Source organism: Schistocerca gregaria, chromosome 4, assembly GCF_023897955.1.
Source record: "Schistocerca gregaria isolate iqSchGreg1 chromosome 4, iqSchGreg1.2, whole genome shotgun sequence".
In the NCBI taxonomy this organism is placed as follows: domain Eukaryota; kingdom Metazoa; phylum Arthropoda; class Insecta; order Orthoptera; family Acrididae; genus Schistocerca; species Schistocerca gregaria.
This window is the reverse complement of record NC_064923.1, coordinates 488,516,055-488,537,309: the sequence shown is the minus strand read 5'-3', so window position 1 is coordinate 488,537,309 and position 21,255 is coordinate 488,516,055. Positions and strand designations below refer to the sequence as shown.

Genomic DNA, 21,255 nt, shown 5'->3' with positions numbered 1-21,255 from the left:
TTCCTTCTCTGACACCCTTCATCACGTGCGATATTTTGTCAGCTCCTGTTACAATCGGATTCACAATATGGCATATGACCAAAACATTCTATATGCAGGGCTCTCTCTTTTCCCCATCACTTTGGGCCCTGTTCTTCCGCTAAGACGATGTATTGCTGATTGTCAACAAATGTCTTGTTAGTTCTGTCTGGGATTTATCCTAGCTATCAAACTTTTCTTTGTTACTCTCGAACTGCTGATAGGCCTTGTAGTTATAGTAAAAGTACTCACTTACCAAACACATCTTGTCATACCATCTATTATATTTGGCGACTATCACAATTACAGTTAAGGGGTTGCGACTCATATGCGCGTTTGGAGGGTCAGCCCTCTTCTGAGCCTTGATCCCTGTTGGGACCTCTTCTCCAGTAATGCTCAGTAACTGAGCATGCAGCTTCTAAACTACCAACAAATTTATGTTTAATCATGCTAGATTACTGATATCGACGCTCCCAGATGGTTTAAGAGCGACGATATCTGAAAATGGTACAAACTTCGGAAATGGTATGTGCTGGAAAAGTTGTTTGTGATAGTGATTAAAAATAATATTATTTTGTAATAACTGATAATCACTGGTCTTCTGCAGGCGTATGGTTTATCTAAGGGAAATCATATGAGTAACTGGCTTCATAAAAAAAGCTGCCGAAATTTTCAGGATGTGTTTCGAACCTGTAATTAATAACTCTGACAGCGGCTTTGGCTCGAAAAAGTTGGTGAGCCTGTTACGACAGTGAATTGTTTAGCGTGAGTCGAGTGTATTTGCTTCGTAATTCGACTTCAAAGTTGCTGAGAAATATTGTGATTGTTTTCAGTTTTAGTGTACTGAAATCTCAAAACAATGGTAAGTAGCATAGGGGCTTATAAATTTCCATCGATGAGTGCCCGATAGAACCTGATGATTTAAGCAACACGTATTCCCTCCGTGTCGAATTTGCGGTTTATTGTATGTGTGTAGCATTTCTTTAAATTATACACAGAAAATTCCAGTTTCAGCCTCAGAATGTTGTAACCATAATTATGTAGCTCTCCTTTCTCGTTGCATGTATTTCAAAATAATGTAATACCAGTATTTGAGAACTGTCATTTATTTCTTGTCAAAATCGTGTATCGAACCACTTTGGGATGTGTGTTCCCAAACATAAAAATAAGAGGAGAAATAGATTATTTAATATTGCAATTGCAGTTATCATATCTGAATAATCCCGTGATAAGTGAAACCAAATTTGAGAATTCCGAAGCCCAGTAGAATTTGTTTTTAATACGCATGTACCACACGAGTGTCTCGATTTCATTGAATCCTTTACCAGAAGAGTGGTAAGAGATCTTATACGACACGTTTCATAAAGTGTTAGATTTTGTTTGCGCCTGTGGTATTACATCTGTAACAAATCAAACGAAAAAGTTTGCCTCGTACACGTAATTTTATATTAAATGAAACAAAAAATTAGGCTCCTTTACATTTCCATGCTAAATAAAAAAGTATGAAGAATTAAACCCATTGGCTTTTTGTTTGTTGATCTCCTCAACTGGTATCGACGGAATAATAAAAATACGGGAAGAGTACCTGAAGTAATGCAGAAAGGTTAGATAGTTTCAGAATGTTGAAAAACGAATTGCTGAATTTTCTTGGTCACTTCCTTTTATCAAAAGTAAGTAAAGCTTTTTCTTTTAAATGACAAAACCCGAATGATTCATCTATCATAATTTGCGTTCTTGAGATTGATTTCAGTTAGAACTTCACTATTGCTTATCAACGTGGGGTGCAGAGCACACACTGGAGTAACCAACAAATCTATTTACACAGCTACCATTCCAGTTTCATATGCTATCATATTTGGTTATCTGCTTCATGATAAAGAAGCTGCTGTGCTTTTATTCAGAAAATACTAGAGAATAGACAAATTCTATTATTAAAGTGATGGAAAATATTCTCTGATGGACACTTGAAACAGCAGCACACTTCAGGCAATATAACTTTCAGCAAATAAAATTGTAGTCTTATGTTAAATTCATATTTGCTTTGTGCATCCCATGGAGAGGGAGCTGTTAATAGTGTTGGAGGAATGCTGAAGCATAATGTGTGGTAGTGTATGACAATTAGACAAGCACTCATTACTGATTGATCATTCTTTGTATAACATGTGGAATTTGTAACTGATGAAGTTAATATAAAGTCAGTTCCAGAAAATGAGTTAGAGAACCTTGCTGACCAGTCACAGCGGCAGTGGAGCAATATAAATCTCTTCCAAAAACTGAAGTCCACACTGTCTGCACCATTCGAAAGTATAGAGTTAAAACTGGTTAGTTGTCTAAGAAAGATAGCACACATGCATTTCACACCTCTTGCAGGAAGAAGCACTCGGAATTCTTTCAGAACCATTTGCAATGATGCAATCTTTCTCTGCCTTTGGTCAGTTGGTTATTGTTAAACTAGAAATATGGAATAGGATATTAGCACAGATTTTTTGTCTGTGAAGAATGTCAACAAATAAATTCCCCAGGAGAGTGGGGAATAAATTTGCATGGACAAAAAGGGATGATACCAGTGAAGTTCACATTTTCAAAGTGTTGTGAACTTTACAAAAGCATACTGTAGGTTGTCTGGAAATGTTATCTTTCACTGAAATGAAATTAAAGCTTTAAAACAAAAACTTGTTCCCTGTTACCTGAATGTTATTCATATATATATCATCATCACATAATGATTTTAACATGTATAATTTCAGTTCTTCAGTTAAAGTTAAGTCTTTAACACTAAAGCATTACATCTGTAACACTTACATTAAGGTAAATTTATTTAATGTCTGATATATTTTCATAAATGTTGTCTCTTGTTTATACAAAACCACAAGATTCTCTTTTACTCAAGAATCTATCAGATATTACAAAACTTTTAAATATTTTTTCATTAACATCCAGTTTTCTGAGTTGTTCCTGTGATGCTACATTATTATTTCTTTAGTGACGGATGAACATAGCTTGCTTCATCAAATCTTGGCTGTATGTAGTTCATGTTAAGACCTACGTACATAAAAAATTGTAAATTTTTGGTTTTGTCCCTAACAATGCTATCATATAATTATAAAATCAGTTTGTCTCAAGTTGTCCAGTTTAGTTTTGTTAACTGTATCTGATGATCATTGTGAACCTAATAAAGTTACTTCCTTGTTTGTTCTTTTGGAAATGTGTGCTTGAAATATTACACAAGACTAAAAATGGAAATTTTTTGGGTTGTGTAGAATACATTTTAAAAATATTTGTTAAAATTATTATTGTTTTATTTGTTTGACAGGCACGCCGGTATGATACACGAACAACGATTTTTTCTCCTGAAGGTATGTTTGACAGTCTTCCAAATTTGAGTGTCACTGTGTATGAAACTCTAAACTTCCCATTGTTATGAAGTAATCTTGTAGAAATCATGTAATTTAGACTTAATGTTACTGAAATTAGTTGTTCTGCAGATGTTCGAAATATGAAGAAACAGATTGTTTTTAGTGCAAAGTAATGATTGTTGATTGAGTGCAAAGTAATGAGTGTTGATTGGACACCTTACTTACTATTTTTCTGCATCATTCAGGAGAGATAAATTGAAAATAGTATTAAACATACCAAGTCAAAGCATCTGTATCCTCCACATTTCATCTCAAATACTTAATTTTGTACACTACTGCTCTTGGTCTTGCGTGGTATATTCCATGCAGAATTGCTTTAGAAATTGCTAAAATGTAAGTACTGTTAGATTCTTGCATATTTCTTACATGGCATTAACACTGAACAGCTGTTTTTGGGACACGTCTTTCATTTAATAGCTTAATGAATTCCTTCAAAAGAATGGAAGATCGCCTCAGATATACTCAGGTATGAAAATTATTGATCATGCATGAAACTGTATTTCACCCAGATTAAGTCTCTCTTACGGGTACTCTCTTTCCTGTTAAATTCATGAAATAGCACAATAATGATGTCTTTGATAGTTATTGAGAAAGCTACAAAAGTGCATCAAAATGTGACATAGGGGGATCAGCTAGCAAAGCATCTCCTGAACTTCAGCTATCCATAATGAGTGAGGTAATTCCCATCATTTTCGGTTCTGTTCCCTCTTTTGCCACACTTTCTCTTCCAGTGAATTCGCCTCGATACCTTGGTTTCCTTTCCATTGTTGTAAATGGCTTAAGCCACTGTGAATCTAGCTTATGTATTTAGTCTTTTTGAGCATCTCACACTGTGAAACATCAGCAGATGTACACTGTGATCAAACACATGGAGTGCTGCACTGAGGAGAGGTATCGATGTCTGCCAGTGAGGTCTGACATGAAGTGTGCGTTCCAAAACATCCCAAAGGTGTTCAGTAGGATTCAGGTCAGGACTGTGCAGGCCAGTCCATTACAGGGGTGTTATTGTCAGGTAACTACTCCGCTGCAAGATGTGCATTATGAACAGGTGCTCGATCGTGTTGAAAGAGGCTGTCGACATCCCCGAATTGCTCTTCAGCAGTGGGAGGCAAGAAGATGCTTAAAATATCATTGTAGGTCTGTGATGTCATAGTGTCACACAAAACAATGGGTGCAAGCCCCGTCCATGAAAAACATGACCACACCATAACACCACCGCTTCTGAATTTTACTCTTGGCACTACATATGCTGGCAGATGACGTTCACTGGGAATTCGCCATACCCACACCTTGCCATTGGATTGCCACATTGTGTACTGTGATTCGTCACTTCACACAACATTTTTCCACTGTTCAGTTGTCCAATGTTTATACTCCTTACACCAAGCGAGGTGTCATTTTGCATTTACCGGCATGATGGGTGGCTTATGAGGAGCTGCTTGACCATCAAATCAAAGTTTTCTCACCTTCCACCTAATTGTCATAGTACTTGCAGTGGATCCTGATGCAGTTTGGAATTCCTGTGTGATGGTCTGGATAGATGTCTGCCTATTACACATTACAACCCCCCTTCAACTGTTGGCGGTCTGTCAGCCTGCAGACAAGGTTGGCCTGTACGCTTTTGTGCTATATGAGGCCCTTCATGTTTCCAGTTTTCACTATCTAGGTGGACCTAGGGATGTTTGGGAGTATGGAAATCTTGTGTATATATGTGTGATACAAGTAACACCCAATCACCTGACCATGTTAGAAGTCCATAAGTTCCGTGGAGCACCCCATCCTGCTCTCTCTCTGTCAATGTCTAATGACTACTGAGGTCAATGATATGGTGTACCTGGCAGTAGGTGGCAGTACAGTGCACCTAACATTAAAAACATATGTTTTGGGGGTGTTCAGATACTTTTGCTCACATTGTGTCAATGTTGAAAATTACCTCATATATTCTGAATGAATACTAATTTATAGCAGTTAATATTTGAGATAGTTTATTTAGGTAGATTAAAATGATACATGCACAATAGAGACAGAACAAACACTGAAATAGTTGAAACTTCCTGGCAGATTAAAACTGTGTGCCCGACCGAGATTCGAACTCGGGACCTTCGCCTTTCGCGGGCAAGTACTCTACCATCTGAGCTTTGGAAGGTAGGAGAACCAAAAACAAAAAATACAAAAGTTCAAAAAATGTCTGACAGATGGCGCTTTATCTGATCAGAATAGCAATAATTAGCATAACAAAGTAAGACAAAGCAAAGATCATGTTCTTTACAGGAAATACTCAATATGTCCAGCATCATTCCTCCACAATAGCTGTAGGCGAGGAATAATGTTGTGAACAGCACTGTAAAGCTTGTCCGGAGTTATGGTGAGGGATTGGCGTTGGATGTTGTCTTTCAGCATCGCTAGAGATGTTGGTTGATCACAATACACTTGCGACTTCAGGTAACCCCAAAGCCAATAATCACACGGACTGAGGTCTGTGGACCTGGGAGGCCAAGCATGACGAAAGTGGTGGCTGAGCACACGATCATCACCAAACTGTGTGCGCAAGAGAGCTTTCACGCGTCTAGCAATACCTTTTTTTTGGTTCTAGTAAAACTCCATGTCGTTCCAAGCTTGTGTGTTAATTTTTATGTGTCTATCTACATTATTGTGTGGTTTATTAAGTTTTAAATATATGCTGACTTTTTGATCATCCGATACATTGTTGGGAAGGCGAGCCAAAGGTTGCGTTTCATTGGCAGGACACTTAGAAGATGCAACAAGTCCACTAAAGAGACAGCTTACACTACACTTGTTCGTCCTCTGTTACAATATTGCTGCGCGGTGTGGGATCCTTACCAGGTGGGATTGACGGAGGACATCGAAAGGGTGCAAAAAAGGGCAGCTCGTTTTGTATTATCACGTTATAGGGGAGAGAGTGTGAGAGATATGATACATGAGTTGGGATGGAAGTCATTACAGCATAGACGTTTTTCGTTGCGGCGAGACCTTTTTACGAAATTTCAGTCACCTACTTTCTCTTCCGAATACGAAAATATTTTGTTGAGCCCAACCTACATAGGTAGGAATGATCATCAAAATAAAATAAGAGAAATCCGAGCTCAAACAGAAAGGTTTAGGTGTTCGTTTTTCCCGCTCGCTGTTCGGGCGTGGAATAGTAGAGAGATAGTATGATTGTGGTTCGATGAACCCTCTGCCAAGCACTTAAATGTGAATTGCAGAGTAGTCATGTAGATGTAGCACTACAGTTACAAATGAATGTACATCACTGTTAAACTGATTATAGTCCATATGATTGGGATGTCCTACAGAACCATTCATTTCAAACATCTCAGTTACGTTATCTGTTTGACAATCACACTATCATGCTTTGCTGCTGTTACTTGTGTATCCCCCCACCCCACCTGCTCTACCCCTCAATCTGCTAGAACTTGATGGAAACAAACTAGTAACAATGAAATTTGAGGTTATAAAGTCTCCCATTTCTTGTCTTCACAAATATTGCTGCTTCTCATCACACATACAAATATCCAATGAGTAACCCATGCAAAATTTGCTTCCAGCAGATGTAAATATAATTTGCCACTTCTATAAACAAGATGATATAATGACCCAAGCAGGAAAGTTTGAAAAGGGTTTGCCACAATCAGATGATTGAGGTAATTCAGGCATTTGTGGATCTGCACACCTTATTTACAGAATCTTACTTTTGGTGAAGCATGATCAAGCGATTATCAGATATTATTGAAAGTTCAGCACTCTCACTCTGGACTTTCATTTTCACCATTGCAGCTGAAAGATAAACAAATAAAAGAAGGAAGGATACAATTAATCCTGCATAGTCCACCGCAGCTGTTGTGTGTCTCATCTTTTTCGAGGGAAGCCTAATATTGATGAGCTAATTTGCATAATTATGATTTGTAGCCTTCGTTACTGATTTCTTGGTACATGACATTTTCTTTTACTTATTCTCTCAAAACCACAATTTGTCCGATGGTAAAGAAAACATGGGGAGACAAATACTTATAAGCAACCTCAAGTATTTAACTTTGGCATACAGGCAAGCACAGTGTAAAAGCTTGACAAAGTAACATATATCTCTGAGTGGTTCTGGCCTCTAAACATATGGTACAGTTTTTTTTTTTGTTTTTAACACGTTGGTGAATGAGTTTGTAGTGTTTTTCCATGAGTTTAATAAAGACAACAGATATACATAACAGAGACTTTAGTCAACAATAATATATTTTCCTTCACTATTTTCCACGGTCTGCCAATGCTGGAGTAATTTTTCAATTCTGCAACTGTAAAAATCACGTCTTTTGAGGCAAAGAACTTGCCAAGCCATGTTCGGAGCACATTTTCATCAGAAAGGAAGTTCCTTGAGGTTTGTTCAATAGAGAGCAGAAAAGATGAAAATCTGACGGTGAAGTATCAGGTAGATGTGAAATGGCTTCCCAAGTCAACTCCGATGTGTTTGTCAATCTAGCAGAATGCAAGCCAGTGGTATCATGGAGTAGCATCACTTCATGCAGTCTTACTGGTTGTTCTTGGACTGCATCTGCAAGACATCTCAATCGTGGACAATAAAGGTCAATAGTGATGGTTACACTGTGGGAAAACAATTTGTGATACACTACACTGTCTCTGTTCCACCAGATGCATAACATTGTCTTTCGTGGATGCACACTGGTCTTTTTAAGGGAAGTTGCTGCTTTGTTTGGGCTCAACCACACACCTCTTTCCATATATCAGCATAAAGACCATTTCTAGTAATCAGTAACGATAGGAAAGGTCGGAGTTGTTCATAAGCCATTTGATGAGCAAGCAGAGGTGCACAAGTGGCCACCCGCTGATATTTATGATTTTGGCTGAGAACGTGTGGTATCCATGCACCTGATTTTTGAACCTTTCCCAATGCATGCAATATCACACTATAGTGTAATAATCACAGTTCATCATATATGCCAGCTCTTGAGTACACTGGCAAGTATCATTGTGGATTAAGGTGTTTAAATGATCTTCATCTAACACCAAAGTTTTCCTGAATGTGGAGAATCACTAATGTTAAAATGATCCTCCTTGAAATGAGAAAATTATTTTCTTCACATGGTCTGTCCAGTGGGATACTTCCCGTTGGTGGTGCAAATGTTTCTGGCTGCCTCCAGTGCTGTCACTCTCCCATTTGAACTCAAACATAATATGATGTTGGAAATACTCAGGTTTCTCTACTTTGCACCCCATTTTTCTAGTGTGTGCAGCTCCACAACTCTCTCTCCATATGACAAGATGACAATATGTAAACTCAAATAGAAACAGTGTACTACAAATGAAAATGACAGTTGGTAAAAACAAAAAAAACCATAGCAACAGGCATATCAAGATGCAGAACAAAAACTCTGCGGTCTTGTGCACCATTGTGACAGGATATTTCTCACAGCCCATGAAGGGCAACTTGTGGAATATAGGTTGCAGGAACCTTAAATATGCTGATTGTGATGTTGGAGCATGTGGCTGCTTAGAATTGGAGGGCTGAAAATGATAACTTGCAATGGATTCCATAATTCATGAATTCATTGGCAAGTCCATTGTCTACAGTTGGAAAGAAAACTGTTCCAACGGTGTAAGTGAGGAGAGAGTAATGTCAGTGAACAGTAGTCATGATGCTCATAGATGTTTGGAGTAACGTCCATTGCCAGAAGATACCAGTATGTAATGCTGGACTAGGCATGCCTATTCTGTTATGAATAGCTAATTAGCTGTGATGTTCTGTTGAAGTTCCGTGGCATTAACGCCATAGTGGAAAAGCTCTTGAGGCTTTCTTTTCAGGTCTCAGCTGGTGAACAATCATTTACAAGGGCTTTTAAAAAGATTAATCCATATTCAAAGGACTATATGTTCTACTTAAAGACAGAAACTAATGTTAAATTTAAGCTTGCATGTAAGAGTACAAAGTTATTTTCAAAACTACAATCAGATTTTACAAGGGTGTTTCTTTTATATACTTGCACAATAATACATTGGGGATACTGTTTACAATTATGTTTAGGATCACAATTTCCATTTGTCTCACGGGTGTGTGAAAGCTAGACAATAGTCAAAATCACTCCATACTTTAGCCAGCCTGTCTGGAGTTACTGCCCTAATTGCTGTTCTTATGTGGCATTGGAGAGGGAGGCACATAAATGAAGTCTTCCACAAATCCACAAAAGTCACATGCCTTGAGATAAGGTGACCTTAGAGGCAAATGGCACAATGTGAGACATGTGTGCTTCTTACTTTGAGGGAAGTGCAGTGCAATAATGTTGACCATATTCACAACACACAGTTGTAACTTGATTGCAGCTGTTGAAGTCGAGAACACAAAATTCGTTTTGGTGCTATGTGTTACTGTCACCTCAACTCGATGTACATTGGGTAATGAACGAGCAGGCTAGTAGTGCCAGGACAACCCCTACCGGCAATGGTATGAACTGGCAAGTTACAATTGACACTTAAGTAAGCTTTTAGTTCAAATGCAAAAATTAAAATTTCCAATAAGTTTTTTTTATATCTTTATTCATACAGAATACATAGTCCTGTACAATCAGATAAATCATTTGGAAATGCTGTGTATTTCAGTACCATTCAACACTCTTACTAAAATAAACTGTTGCCCACCAGAACTTCATAGCACTTTCTATGGAAAACTTGCTAAGATAGACACCACACCAGTAGTAGTAAAGGAATTGAAACAATGCATTATCTGACTAATGTTTATGAGTAGATATCCTCAACTGTTTTGTGGTTAATTACTAATCATCATTTTACATTGTGTATCCAAAGCCTTGGAATACATAGTTTTAGTCAACTACTTGGTTGGATACATTTAACTTCTGAGACACTTCTCTGATTTGGTAAACACATGCCACATAAATGCTCATATTAGTCTAATCCAGGGCTTAACAGTTTGCTGATTTAGAGTGTGAGCACTTGAGCCTGCTCACTCTTACTTGCTAGCAGACTCATTGCAACATGGTAGAGAGTAGGGAAAGGCACACACAGCATATGGTCACAACAAAACAGGATTATCGCCAACTGCAAAATAAGGGAGTGTCAGATTTGACAGCGGTATCATTGAAGAACAGCAATGATGAGTTAGCATTGTGTCACTCCAACAGTGTGTGTGCATTTCAATCCACAGTGGGAAGTATCTTATCTATTTATGTAAAAAGTGAGAAAGCAAAATGTGTAGTGTATCATGACACACTGAATGATTTCAGTAAGTTCAGTTTACAAAGGCACTACTTGTCTTAAATTGTCAAAGAATTCCGAAATGGAAAATGTCAGGGCATTTAAAAAAAAGTTATAAAATTTAAAAGGAAGCTCTCCAAAGAAGAGAAAGAAAAATCAGTTGAATGTGCCGTTTGGATGAGATACAGAACTGAACTACTTCTACCAACGTCCTTGCACCCTTTCACAGCTGGCGATTAATAACAGAATTCTTCGTAGTTGCAGCTCGACATTTGTGTCCACTTCATGTAGAACAGTTTTGTGCAGTGTCGTTATTGGACATGACAATCTTGCCCCCGCACAGAAAATGACAGGTGACGTTAAGAGCCAGCTTGCAAAAGAGTTGGTTGCTTATTCTTTAGCACTTTACAGAGGTGTAGATATCACAAGCATATAGCTGAATGTAACTTTCTTGGCAGTGTTGAAGAAAGTGTAGAAAATAAAGATTTGTCGTGTCATTTATTAATTTGTCTACAGAGGGAGCATTAGGCATGTTCGAAAATAAACAGGATTATCAGTGCAACGGAATAGGAAAATGAAAAGCTTACAGTATCCAATTTGTGTTGATCTGCTATGCGACAGGGAGCACAAAGACTTTCTATTTCCTCCTAACATTCCCCTCGGGATTGATTTCCTTGTTTACACAAGTCTCCTCACCCTGGATGGAGGGGTACAGTAGTCATGGCTCACAGGCCTGCACCCACCACTTGCTCTCACATCATGCTGGCTATGAAATCCTGGTCTGGTCAGTAACTGAAAATATGTTGCAAATATTTGTAAGCTCATGACACATTACCAGAGTTCAGTAAATAATTTGATGCTTTCATCTTTGACATCCTACTTACAATAAAGTGCTGGCTATTTTTTCAGATAGTGCACTAAAGCAATTTGGAAGCCATTTGAGAAACAGTCAACAAAATGCTGATCCATCCTGGAAGAAAGGGCATCCAAAAATGCCATGGCCATTGCTTGGTTCTACTGTTGATCTCTTTATGTTTAAAATATGTCCCTCTCTCAAATACCATTTCTATGCCAAATACTTAGAGCATAAGTGTGAAATTGAGACACTAAAAGTGCTTTATAACATCTTCAGCACTGTTCATATGTATGGATAGCCTGGACTTAAGTTGGAATGGAAAGATATCCCAGATTGTTTTGATATCTTTATCTGAAGCTAATTATTCTTGAATGCTCTGTATGAATGCTTGCTTCCAGTTTTGTTGTTAACACTCTTATTGTGTTGGGCACTGTTAATGATTTGGGTGGTTCTTTTCTATTACAGTGTAAACAGTACAACTCACGAATTGAAAACAATATTTTCTGAATTAACTGTAATTGCGTGAACTAACTACGAAGGCTGTTTCAGTTATTTCTGCTATTAAGTCATATGACAGGTAGAACAAGCCAGAGCCTGTCATAACGTGCTACAGTATTTCTTATTCACAGCTGATGTAACCAGTGATTTTAACAATTATGTAGGCGAGCGTAACAAACTAAGTTTTAAGCATTATTTTTGCCTAACCCTTACAGGAATGCTACATCTATGCATTACGCGGTTACTGTCATGCAAAAATGGAAAAAAAAAATATATCATAAAGATAGGTAGAAAGTATTTCAGTTTCAGTTGACTCCTCTTACCATCCTGTTTTCAGAAATGATGTTGCATTTAATCATAACACTTATTGCTCAGAATAGTCATTTATGTTTTATTACTGTTACTAAATCCAATACAGATGCTGAAACAGTATTAAGACAGGAAGCAAAATGTATCAGAAAAGTTGATTATTAAGATAAATGTTGCAATGAGACTTGGAACTTTAACAGTTTGTAGTGTAAGAAGTTCATTCATTCATGCAGTTTTGAATGTGAGGATTTACATAAATTCTAGTGTTTTGTACTGATTCTCAATACAGTGTACAAAAATTTTGCTGCCAACATGTGCACTACATTCCCCTACTGAAGCTTTTGTCTGTTTATGCATAGCTGGTAATCAGTCAGATTGGCCCATTCAGTCCATTCTGTTAAAGTATGATGTCTATCCATGCAGATAATTCTTTGTGAATTAGTAGCATGAGGTTTGTAACTAGGAAGGGGGAGAGTACTAACTCCCCCCACCCCACCCTGTCTCCCCTCTGATCTTGGGGACCAGACACATTCATAATTGTGTGGTTTCATACCTGGTGAGTAGCTGCCTTACCATGGCTGAAGAATCACATTTATTCCTGTTCCTTTTCAAGTTAATTTTCTTCGATAATTGATTACATAAAGATGGAGCTACTTTATCTCCCCCCCCCTTTTCCCCGACCCCCCACCCACACCTCTCTCTCTCTCTCTCTCTCTCTCTCTCTCTCTCTCTCTCTCTCTCTCTCTCTCTCTCTGCATTTCTGTATTAAATTGCTTTTTCACATTGTTCTAAACTGTGACTGTTTCTGTTGTAACCATCTCATTTTAAATGTTATGTATCATATAAAATATGACAGGTTAGGCCACTTGTCGTGTTATGTATCAATAGAATATGAAGAAAGCCTGGTTTTATTTAAGAGAGGGTCTTGTGACCTGAATATTGCTAGGCTAAATAAATTTATATTTATAATCATAGTGGCTCAGCAAATCCTGGTGTGTTTGGCAGAAAGATGACTGGTAAGGTGTGCCTGGTGGTGGTGGTGGTGGTGAGGGGCATTTATTAATGGTAGATGTGATATAATTGGCAGATGACTCTGCTAAAACTCGTTTAACAAAGGACAATAGTTAAATATTTTAATGAAACTGTCAACAGACCTGTAGATCTGAGTGATGTAAAACTACCAATGTTTTTTTCACTTTTTCTTTTGTAGAAAAGTCACTCAGAATGGCACAACTAATTGTCACTCAGGTGGAACAGTGCCCTGTGCATGCAGTATTATTAAGGATAGGTCTATCAGTGGTAGTGGTGGATGCACAGTGTAAGACTGATGAAAATTCATGGTAACAGAAGTGTAAACTGCAAGCCTTAGGCCCCCCGCACACAGAGCGACTCAAAAGCAACTTCTTGCTGATGTGAGTTGGTAACAGGCCAGCAACGAATCACTTCCTGTGCAGTTAAATAGGACTCTGTAGATGGCATGACCACAGAGTCTCACCACTCAAATCAATTGCTTGCAACACATTGCCAACTAGCTGCTGGTGACTTGATGCCTGCATTGCCAGGTGCTCTGAGTTGCCTCATGTCCTCAAAAACAACTCTGTATTGATTTAATCTGAAGATGAATGAGCAGGTTGTGAACGTTAGCTCCATATGGGAAGTTGAAAGAATCCCATTTTACTCAACTACAAGCTCGAAGGCTACTGCAGAGAGATTTGACAGAGAAAGCTACTGCAGGAGAGAATTGACAGAAAAAGTGTGGTGTGCAGTGGGGAAAGAATTTCATGTAATGTTTAGTGTACTGTATGTCTGTTGTTTACAATAAAATTTTAAAATTACTGGTTTGTTAATGGAAGCAAAAGCACAAAAAAATTGTAAATCATACTGATAGTATTCTTTTATGTGACTAGCAGCCTTTTTTGTTCTGTAAAAGTATGTTCTCAAGCGGAAACTAACAGTGAAAAGCCACAAATCACTGATTATGGTGTCCACATGCAAATGATTTAGTTAGCATAAACCATCATCATCTCATTTCCATGTATGTAACTCTCAATATATTTGGGTTTTCAAAGTAAATGTCATGATGTGTAATGGCAGAAGAAAACAACTCTGCCGTATCAGTGCAGCAGTATTTAATCATTCTTTAGAAAGCTATGAATTTCGAATCTGTCTGTTACAGCTCCTTGACTGCTACATATGATGTATGAATGAATCCAGAATTTTCTGCGTTTTCTTATTCACATGTAATAATCATCATAATAGAGAACCACATATTCCTCTGAGCTTGAATCTGTGCTCTACATGCCAAGCGACACAAAAAAAAAAGATGTTCTGGTGCAACAAACAACATTCCCTCTCCTCCACACTTGCACATGGCAACTGCAGTTTCTCGTTTATGACTTGTCATGTTTGCGGAACTGTGTTTCAAGCTAGTCGGCAACTAGTTGCTCGTTACATTCCTTTCCAGTCACTCCGTGGGTGGGTGGCCTTATACACATTGCTTTTGGGCACACTTTTAGCTTTGTTGTGCCTTTGGAAACTACAATAATATTATGTGCACAAGAACTAGCCCAGTTCTAAAGGGGAAGCTGCCTTCGAATCTTAACCTGTGAAGCCATCTAAGAGGTTTCAACAGACTGAGATATTAGCATACTCTGATGTCATAATATTGTGTTCAACGCATCCATACAGATACCTGGTGTTAACACTATACTGAATTGAAAAATCTCTAAGAGTTGAGACCAATAGTAGTATGGACCAGTAGCTACACAGTCTTTGTTCTACAAAATAAAACATTATCCATTATGTGCTGCACAAATTTCAGTTTATTTGCTATAGGCCAGTTTTGACTTCATAGTTATTATGAAGCAATATGTTGCTTGGTAATGACTGTGAAGTTGCTATTGGCCCCCAAGGGACAACAGTTTTTTTTTTGAAAACTGTATAGTGTCTGTGGACCCATGTACAAACATTTATGTAGTCTATCGACCATTGCCCAAAGAAGTTTACTTGTGAGAAAAACTTTATTGTTTCTAAGTATTGGTTCATATTTTGAAAGGGGTCTGGTATGCATGTCATTGAGTGCTCTGAAAGAATCACCACCACCAGCAGCATAATAGCTTGGGAAGTTATGAAGCTCAAACAGGCTATGATCTAGATTGTGATAAATTTGCATTATTGCTACATTTGGATTGTGATCAGTTATCTGAATCCATTTGGGTGTTAAGAGGTTGAAAAGGTATTGGACTTGTTCTTTTAGTCTGTTGTAGGTAAACTATATACTGACTACATTAATTACTGTAAATGCTAGTGCAATGAAGGAAAGGTGTGGGTAATTTCTTCTCTTGAATTGTTGCTGCTCTGGACAATGGACCAATGATTTGTCGTGTAGTGTCCTCAAGTATTTACTACAATAGTGAAATCTGCACAATAATCATTAAGTTACAGAACTGTGATTTTATAGTGATGCGTGAATAACTTAATCATTTTTAAAAACACTTTCAGGTCGACTTTATCAAGTTGAATATGCAATGGAAGCAATCAGCCATGCTGGCACTTGCCTGGGAATTTTAGCCAATGATGGAATTTTGTTAGCTGCTGAGAGAAGAAATACAAACAAACTTCTTGATGAAGTTTTTTTCTCAGAGAAAATATACAAACTTAATGAGTAAGTTCTTACAGCTGTTTGTACTGTATATTTGTTTTTGGAGTGTTACAGGCCATCTGGATTAAAATTTTTGTTTTGTGTTCCAGTGATATGGTGTGCAGTGTGGCAGGCATAACATCAGATGCTAATGTACTTACAAATGAACTTAGAATGATAGCTCAACGTTACCTGATTCAGTATGGAGAATCAATACCATGTGAACAGCTAGTTTCCTGGCTATGTGATGTTAAGCAAGCGTACACACAATATGGAGGTATCATATCTCACTTAAACCTTACTTTTGGACCAGATTGTGATTGTAGTTTCTTTGATACTTACTGTGTGCCATGTCATCAGGTAAACGTCCATTTGGTGTTTCCATTTTGTATATGGGATGGGACAAGCATTATGGTTACCAGCTATATCAGTCTGACCCTAGTGGAAACTACGGTGGTTGGAAGGCAACATGCATTGGAAACAATAGTGCGGTTAGTATTCTGCTTTATTAATGAAATTTATTTACTGTTGTCTATATTCTGCCCTCTTCTGCTGCAGTTCTGTGTTGAGAAAAAAAGCAGCACTGGAAGTGTACTTAAAATGTGGTGTAGAGGAGGGAGGGACAATAGAATGCTATTGAAAGTTGAGTCCAAGGTGGATGGTAGATGACTAATAAGTTAAAAAAAAAAGTCAAAACAATATTATGGATAAAATCGAAAATACACAGGGAGTGGGTGTGATCAGCAGCCATGTTGCATGCACATTGCAATTCAAAAAAGGGTTTTACTAATTTAATAATATGAAATGATATTTATTGTGTAATTTAACATTATTTGCAGTCGTGGGCTTTTATACACAAAGTGACAACAGTTTATACCTGCTTAGTTATGACAGAGAGAGAATTACAACGTTGTTGTATGAATTCCTAATGTTACATTGTTCCTTCCACAATAACGAGGATTTCCAAAGAATGGGTAGCAATGATCTAATTGAGACATTGCCCTCTTTATATAACATGAATTTTTCAGTCAAGAGTATGTTGTTTCCATATTTACAGGGAAAGTGTGCTCCTTTCTGTGTGTTGCTGATGTAATGTAGCTTTTGTTTAGACCTAAAGAGAACAATATTAATACTTTTGTCAAAAGATAAGTGTGTTATCTGTGCGTCTGTTGGAAGATACTCAGCTGTCTGGTACAGCTAAAATTTTCTGAAGTTCTGTAAAATCTTAATATTAGTACTTGCATAATAACTCATCATGAGTAGTGACATACTTTTTTTCTGAATAAGTGGGCCACTCTGGCCATATTAAGAAAAAAAATTAGTAATCTAGTAAGTAGTGGCTGATAATAGTGAAAATCTCTGTCTGAAAGTATGTATGCAAATACTCGAGAGAGAGAGAGAGAGAGAGAGAGAGAGAGAGAGAGAGAGAGAGAGAGAGAGAGAGAGAGGGGGGGGGGGAGGGGGGATCTTAATTTTTGCATAAATAAAATCACATATAACTTTAAAAAATAAAAGTGATATTTTAAGGATAAAATGTACATAATTTCCAGCAGTACAGACCATATATCAGTCGATCAAAACAAGAGCATACAGATATTACAATCTGTGCAGCAATAAGAAACAAAGCAGTTAGATCAAAAAGATGACCATAGTTTCTACATTATAAAAGAAACAATTTTCTTTGAGTGTTATTTGGTTTGGTCGCATCTGAGATGCGACTTGTATATCCATTTACAAATGCCAATAAAATTCCTTTGTCCCATGTCTTTGTTTTTTACATCATTTTGATACAGTTCTTACATTTTACACTAAATTTTTCCAGAAGATTTTACAGTATACAGTGTTAAAATCATACCTGCTTTATGTGCTATTGTTGTTTCATCAGTGGCCAGTCAGCCAGTATCTAGCCAGGCTCAGTGCAGTGTGTATGGTTAGTCAGATTGTTCTGTGTGTTTATTATTGTTTATGCCATATTTTGCCAGTATGAGCACCGACTTAAAACCAGAAGAGGAAATTTGTTTCTTTGATAATGAAAGTTTTTGACCTAAAAAGACTGGGCAGAGGGAAGACCATAAAAAAGGTAGCAGCGGAGTTGTGTGTAGGCAAAGTAACAATGACTCTTCATGTAATTGTAGTTTTCCCAAATTTGAGCTCTGCTCGGTTCCAGTTACCTTGAATACTGAGGATTTAATGTATGCATATCTGTTTGTGCGTCTTTCGTTCGTTGACAAGAAATGAGATCACTCTTGTCAGTCTGACGGATTGGAAACCTTCAGTAGATACAGGTTTTACTGAACACCCTCAGCACCAGATGTCCCTCTGCTAGCCCTTTCTTACCCTTTAAGGGCCATGCTGTTAGTTTAAATTGGAACCAGTGGGCAAAGTTTTGTCAGAAGAGAGATACATGGAGCATATGATGTGTGACATAGTTTAGGACAAGGTTAGTCTGTTGTTTATTTTTTACATAATTGTTATCAGTTGCACTGCTCATCTTAATGAAATGTAATCCATAAAGATTTTGTTTTGTATTAGTTACAGAATTGTCATTTGAGGAAACTTGGGTTTCAGGTCCAAGTGAGGTGCTAGAGTGGTAAGGCACTCTTCTTGTGTTCGGGAGAACTACAGTTAGCCCTCATTGAGACATCCGGATTTAGGTTTTCCATGATTTTTCCAAATCACTTAAGTTGAATGCTGGGTTATTTCCTTTGGAAGGGCCCTCTTGGCCCTTTTTTCTGTGTGTGCGTGTGTGTTTGTGTAAGTAAAACAGTTCCTTGGTTACACATGGAACCCACTATTTACACCTAACCTGTGACCTCCCTGTGTGTGCAGAAGAGTAGATGTCTCTCTGTTTGGGGGCATGTGGGCTCTGGGCAATGGCCTTCAGACCAGGAAGTCATTGATGGTGGGGCTGGGTGGTGCACATTTTGTGGGGGGACAGGAGAGAGGGCTCATGTTCGGAGCAGGCAACATCACTACAGATACCTAGATAGATACCTGGAGCAATCGGAGACGACTGGTGGCTGTGTGGCTCCAGCTCTCTCTTCAGACATACCCAACATTTTCAGTGCAGTTGTGATCCTAAGAACTATACAACAATAAAGTGAAAAGCAGGAACATTTCCCCTGAGTTCCTGGTTTGCAGCCAGTCTGGTGGAGGGTTTATTCTATCTGCTACACTGAGGTTCTCTTTGGAGAACTGTGAAACTGTATTTGGAGAAATCTCTACCCTTCGCAAGTTGTGGAGTGGTTCAGTGTTAAAACACTGTATCCAAACCAGCCAGGAGCATAAGTAACTTAGTAATGTACCTACTACTGTACCACGCCATAAGAGCCTGAACATGGCATAGGATTTCTGATTATTCAGCAGAATATAATGCTATAGACAGAAGAGGAATTATGTGAAAACTTTGAGAGGTGAAGGGTCCACTTTGTATGTCGTTTGCTACATTGAGGCCGGCCAGACAATGAAGTTGACCCAGGAGTGTTCAATCCTCACCTTTGATGAGGATTAGCTTCCTGAGAATGTTGTTCTATCACTCTGAAGTAAAACTATTTAACACACCAGATACCATGATTTAAGTGTTAACACTGGGAGCATATATATCCTGGAGTGTAAACTACTCAATTTATGGAGACTGTTGGCCACATTATGAAAACCAGCCACGTGAGCAACCATCTTCCTGTGTGAACTGCAGAGGAGACCAACTCCCAGTTCCTTCAACTGTGCTACTGTAGTTAAGGAATGTAAACTATAGGAATTTAAGGTCTCTCATCACATCTCATATTTTGAAGCTTGTAAAAAGTGCAGTCATATAATCTGTCCCAATGGTATCAACTTTTAACACTACTGTGGCGATATTGGCGAGTACTTACTCACTGCATTCCTTGGGTATCAACCACTGAGAGTTGTAAAAGTATCTACATGTACATAAATTTGCATTGATGAGATTGTCAGACTTCTCTGACATGATTGCTGGTGCATTTACGTGGTTGTGTGTATGAATGTGTGTACTTTTGCTGGAAAGAGAGGTAGTGCTCGAAAGCTAGTGGGAATGCTGTTTTCTGTTGTTCTACTGTGCTCCATGCATCGATCCACAGCAGGTGAGTGGTTGTATTGATCCACAGCGTGGTTGTATTGATCCACAGCGTGGTTGTATTGATCCACAGCGTGGTTGCATTGTTCCACAGCAGGTGAGTAGTTCCCGTTTTCTTATTTTGCGTGTTGCTCCATCCAGGAACTTCCATTATTATTATCCAAATAACTTTAATTTAAGTTATCTGCTTGTCCCGGTTTTTTAAAAATTCTATTTTAATTATTAATTGCCTTTAAGAATATTTTAGAAACATGTTAGACTAAGCGATAGTGTTACATAACACTTGGTTTGCTAAAAAGAGTAGTCATATCTACAGGACTGATAATGATATGATATTTTAGAACAAAATATGTATTTATTGAGTAAAATTTATAATTTTTACTTCACTTGCATTTTAGGCCGCTGTATCCAGTTTAAAGCAGGAGTACAAGGAAGGTGAAACAACACTGAAGGATGCCCAGGCCTTAGCTATAAAAGTCCTTAGCAAAACTCTGGACATGACGAAACTTACTGCAGAAAAGGGTAATGATGAACTTGCTATCAAAGGCAGTTTGTATATATTGAACAAGGAACACATAATCTAAGCTATTGAAATTATTTATTTCAGTTGAAATGGCGACACTGACACGTGAAAATGGGAAAACAAAAATACGCATCTTACCAGCTAAAGAAGTAGAAAATTTAATAGCAGCATTTGAAAAGGAAGAGGCAGAAGCAGAAGCAGCAAGAAAGGAAAAACAAAAGTCTTAAAATAATTTTATTTCTAATTGTTATATTTAAATTTTTCTGAACTATGGTTTTCCAGAAATATAAAAGATATTCTTTTGCACAATTTACTGAAGAGCAATTTAACCCTTTTCCCCACCTCCTGTTTATATCTTTTGTTTTATTGATTTACTTTACTACCAAAGTTTACCTGAATTTTTATAACTGTGCATTTTCTTTTGCTCTTAACCATCATTCTTAGTCTGTTTTCTTTCTTGCTTTTATTTGGTTGACAATATGTCTCATTCGTTACTTCATACAAAACCTTCCTGGAAGAAAGCAACTTTGTGCGGGTTCAGAAATTGAATTTGTTTCTTTATTTTTGTGGCAGTGCTTTACCAATTACACGTTCCATACACAACCCACAGACTGACTTAGAGCATCAGTCTGTGAGTACTTACAGAAAAGAGAAGTATATTGAGTTTCA

General features: G+C 37.8%; 1 protein-coding gene across 1 annotated transcript; it reads left to right on the top strand.

Annotated features, from left to right (window-relative positions):
• Positions 1–757: 757 nt before the first annotated feature.
• Positions 758–20,895, top strand: LOC126267289 (proteasome subunit alpha type-4). Its single transcript, XM_049972363.1, has 7 exons — positions 758–880; positions 3,332–3,374; positions 15,832–15,994; positions 16,081–16,247; positions 16,331–16,461; positions 20,462–20,585; positions 20,671–20,895. Exons 1-7 carry the CDS (start codon positions 878–880, stop codon positions 20,811–20,813), a joined length of 774 nt encoding a protein of 257 aa, XP_049828320.1. The 5' UTR covers positions 758–877; the 3' UTR covers positions 20,814–20,895.
• The last annotated feature ends 360 nt before the right edge of the window (positions 20,896–21,255 follow it).

Excerpts from the sequence above, each read along its gene's own strand:
- LOC126267289 (XM_049972363.1), top strand. Across the intron at positions 16,248-16,330 it reads AGCGTACACACAATATGGAG|GTAAACGTCCATTTGGTGTT; the intron begins GTATCATATCTC and ends CCATGTCATCAG. Across the intron at positions 16,462-20,461 it reads GCATTGGAAACAATAGTGCG|GCCGCTGTATCCAGTTTAAA; the intron begins GTTAGTATTCTG and ends CTTGCATTTTAG.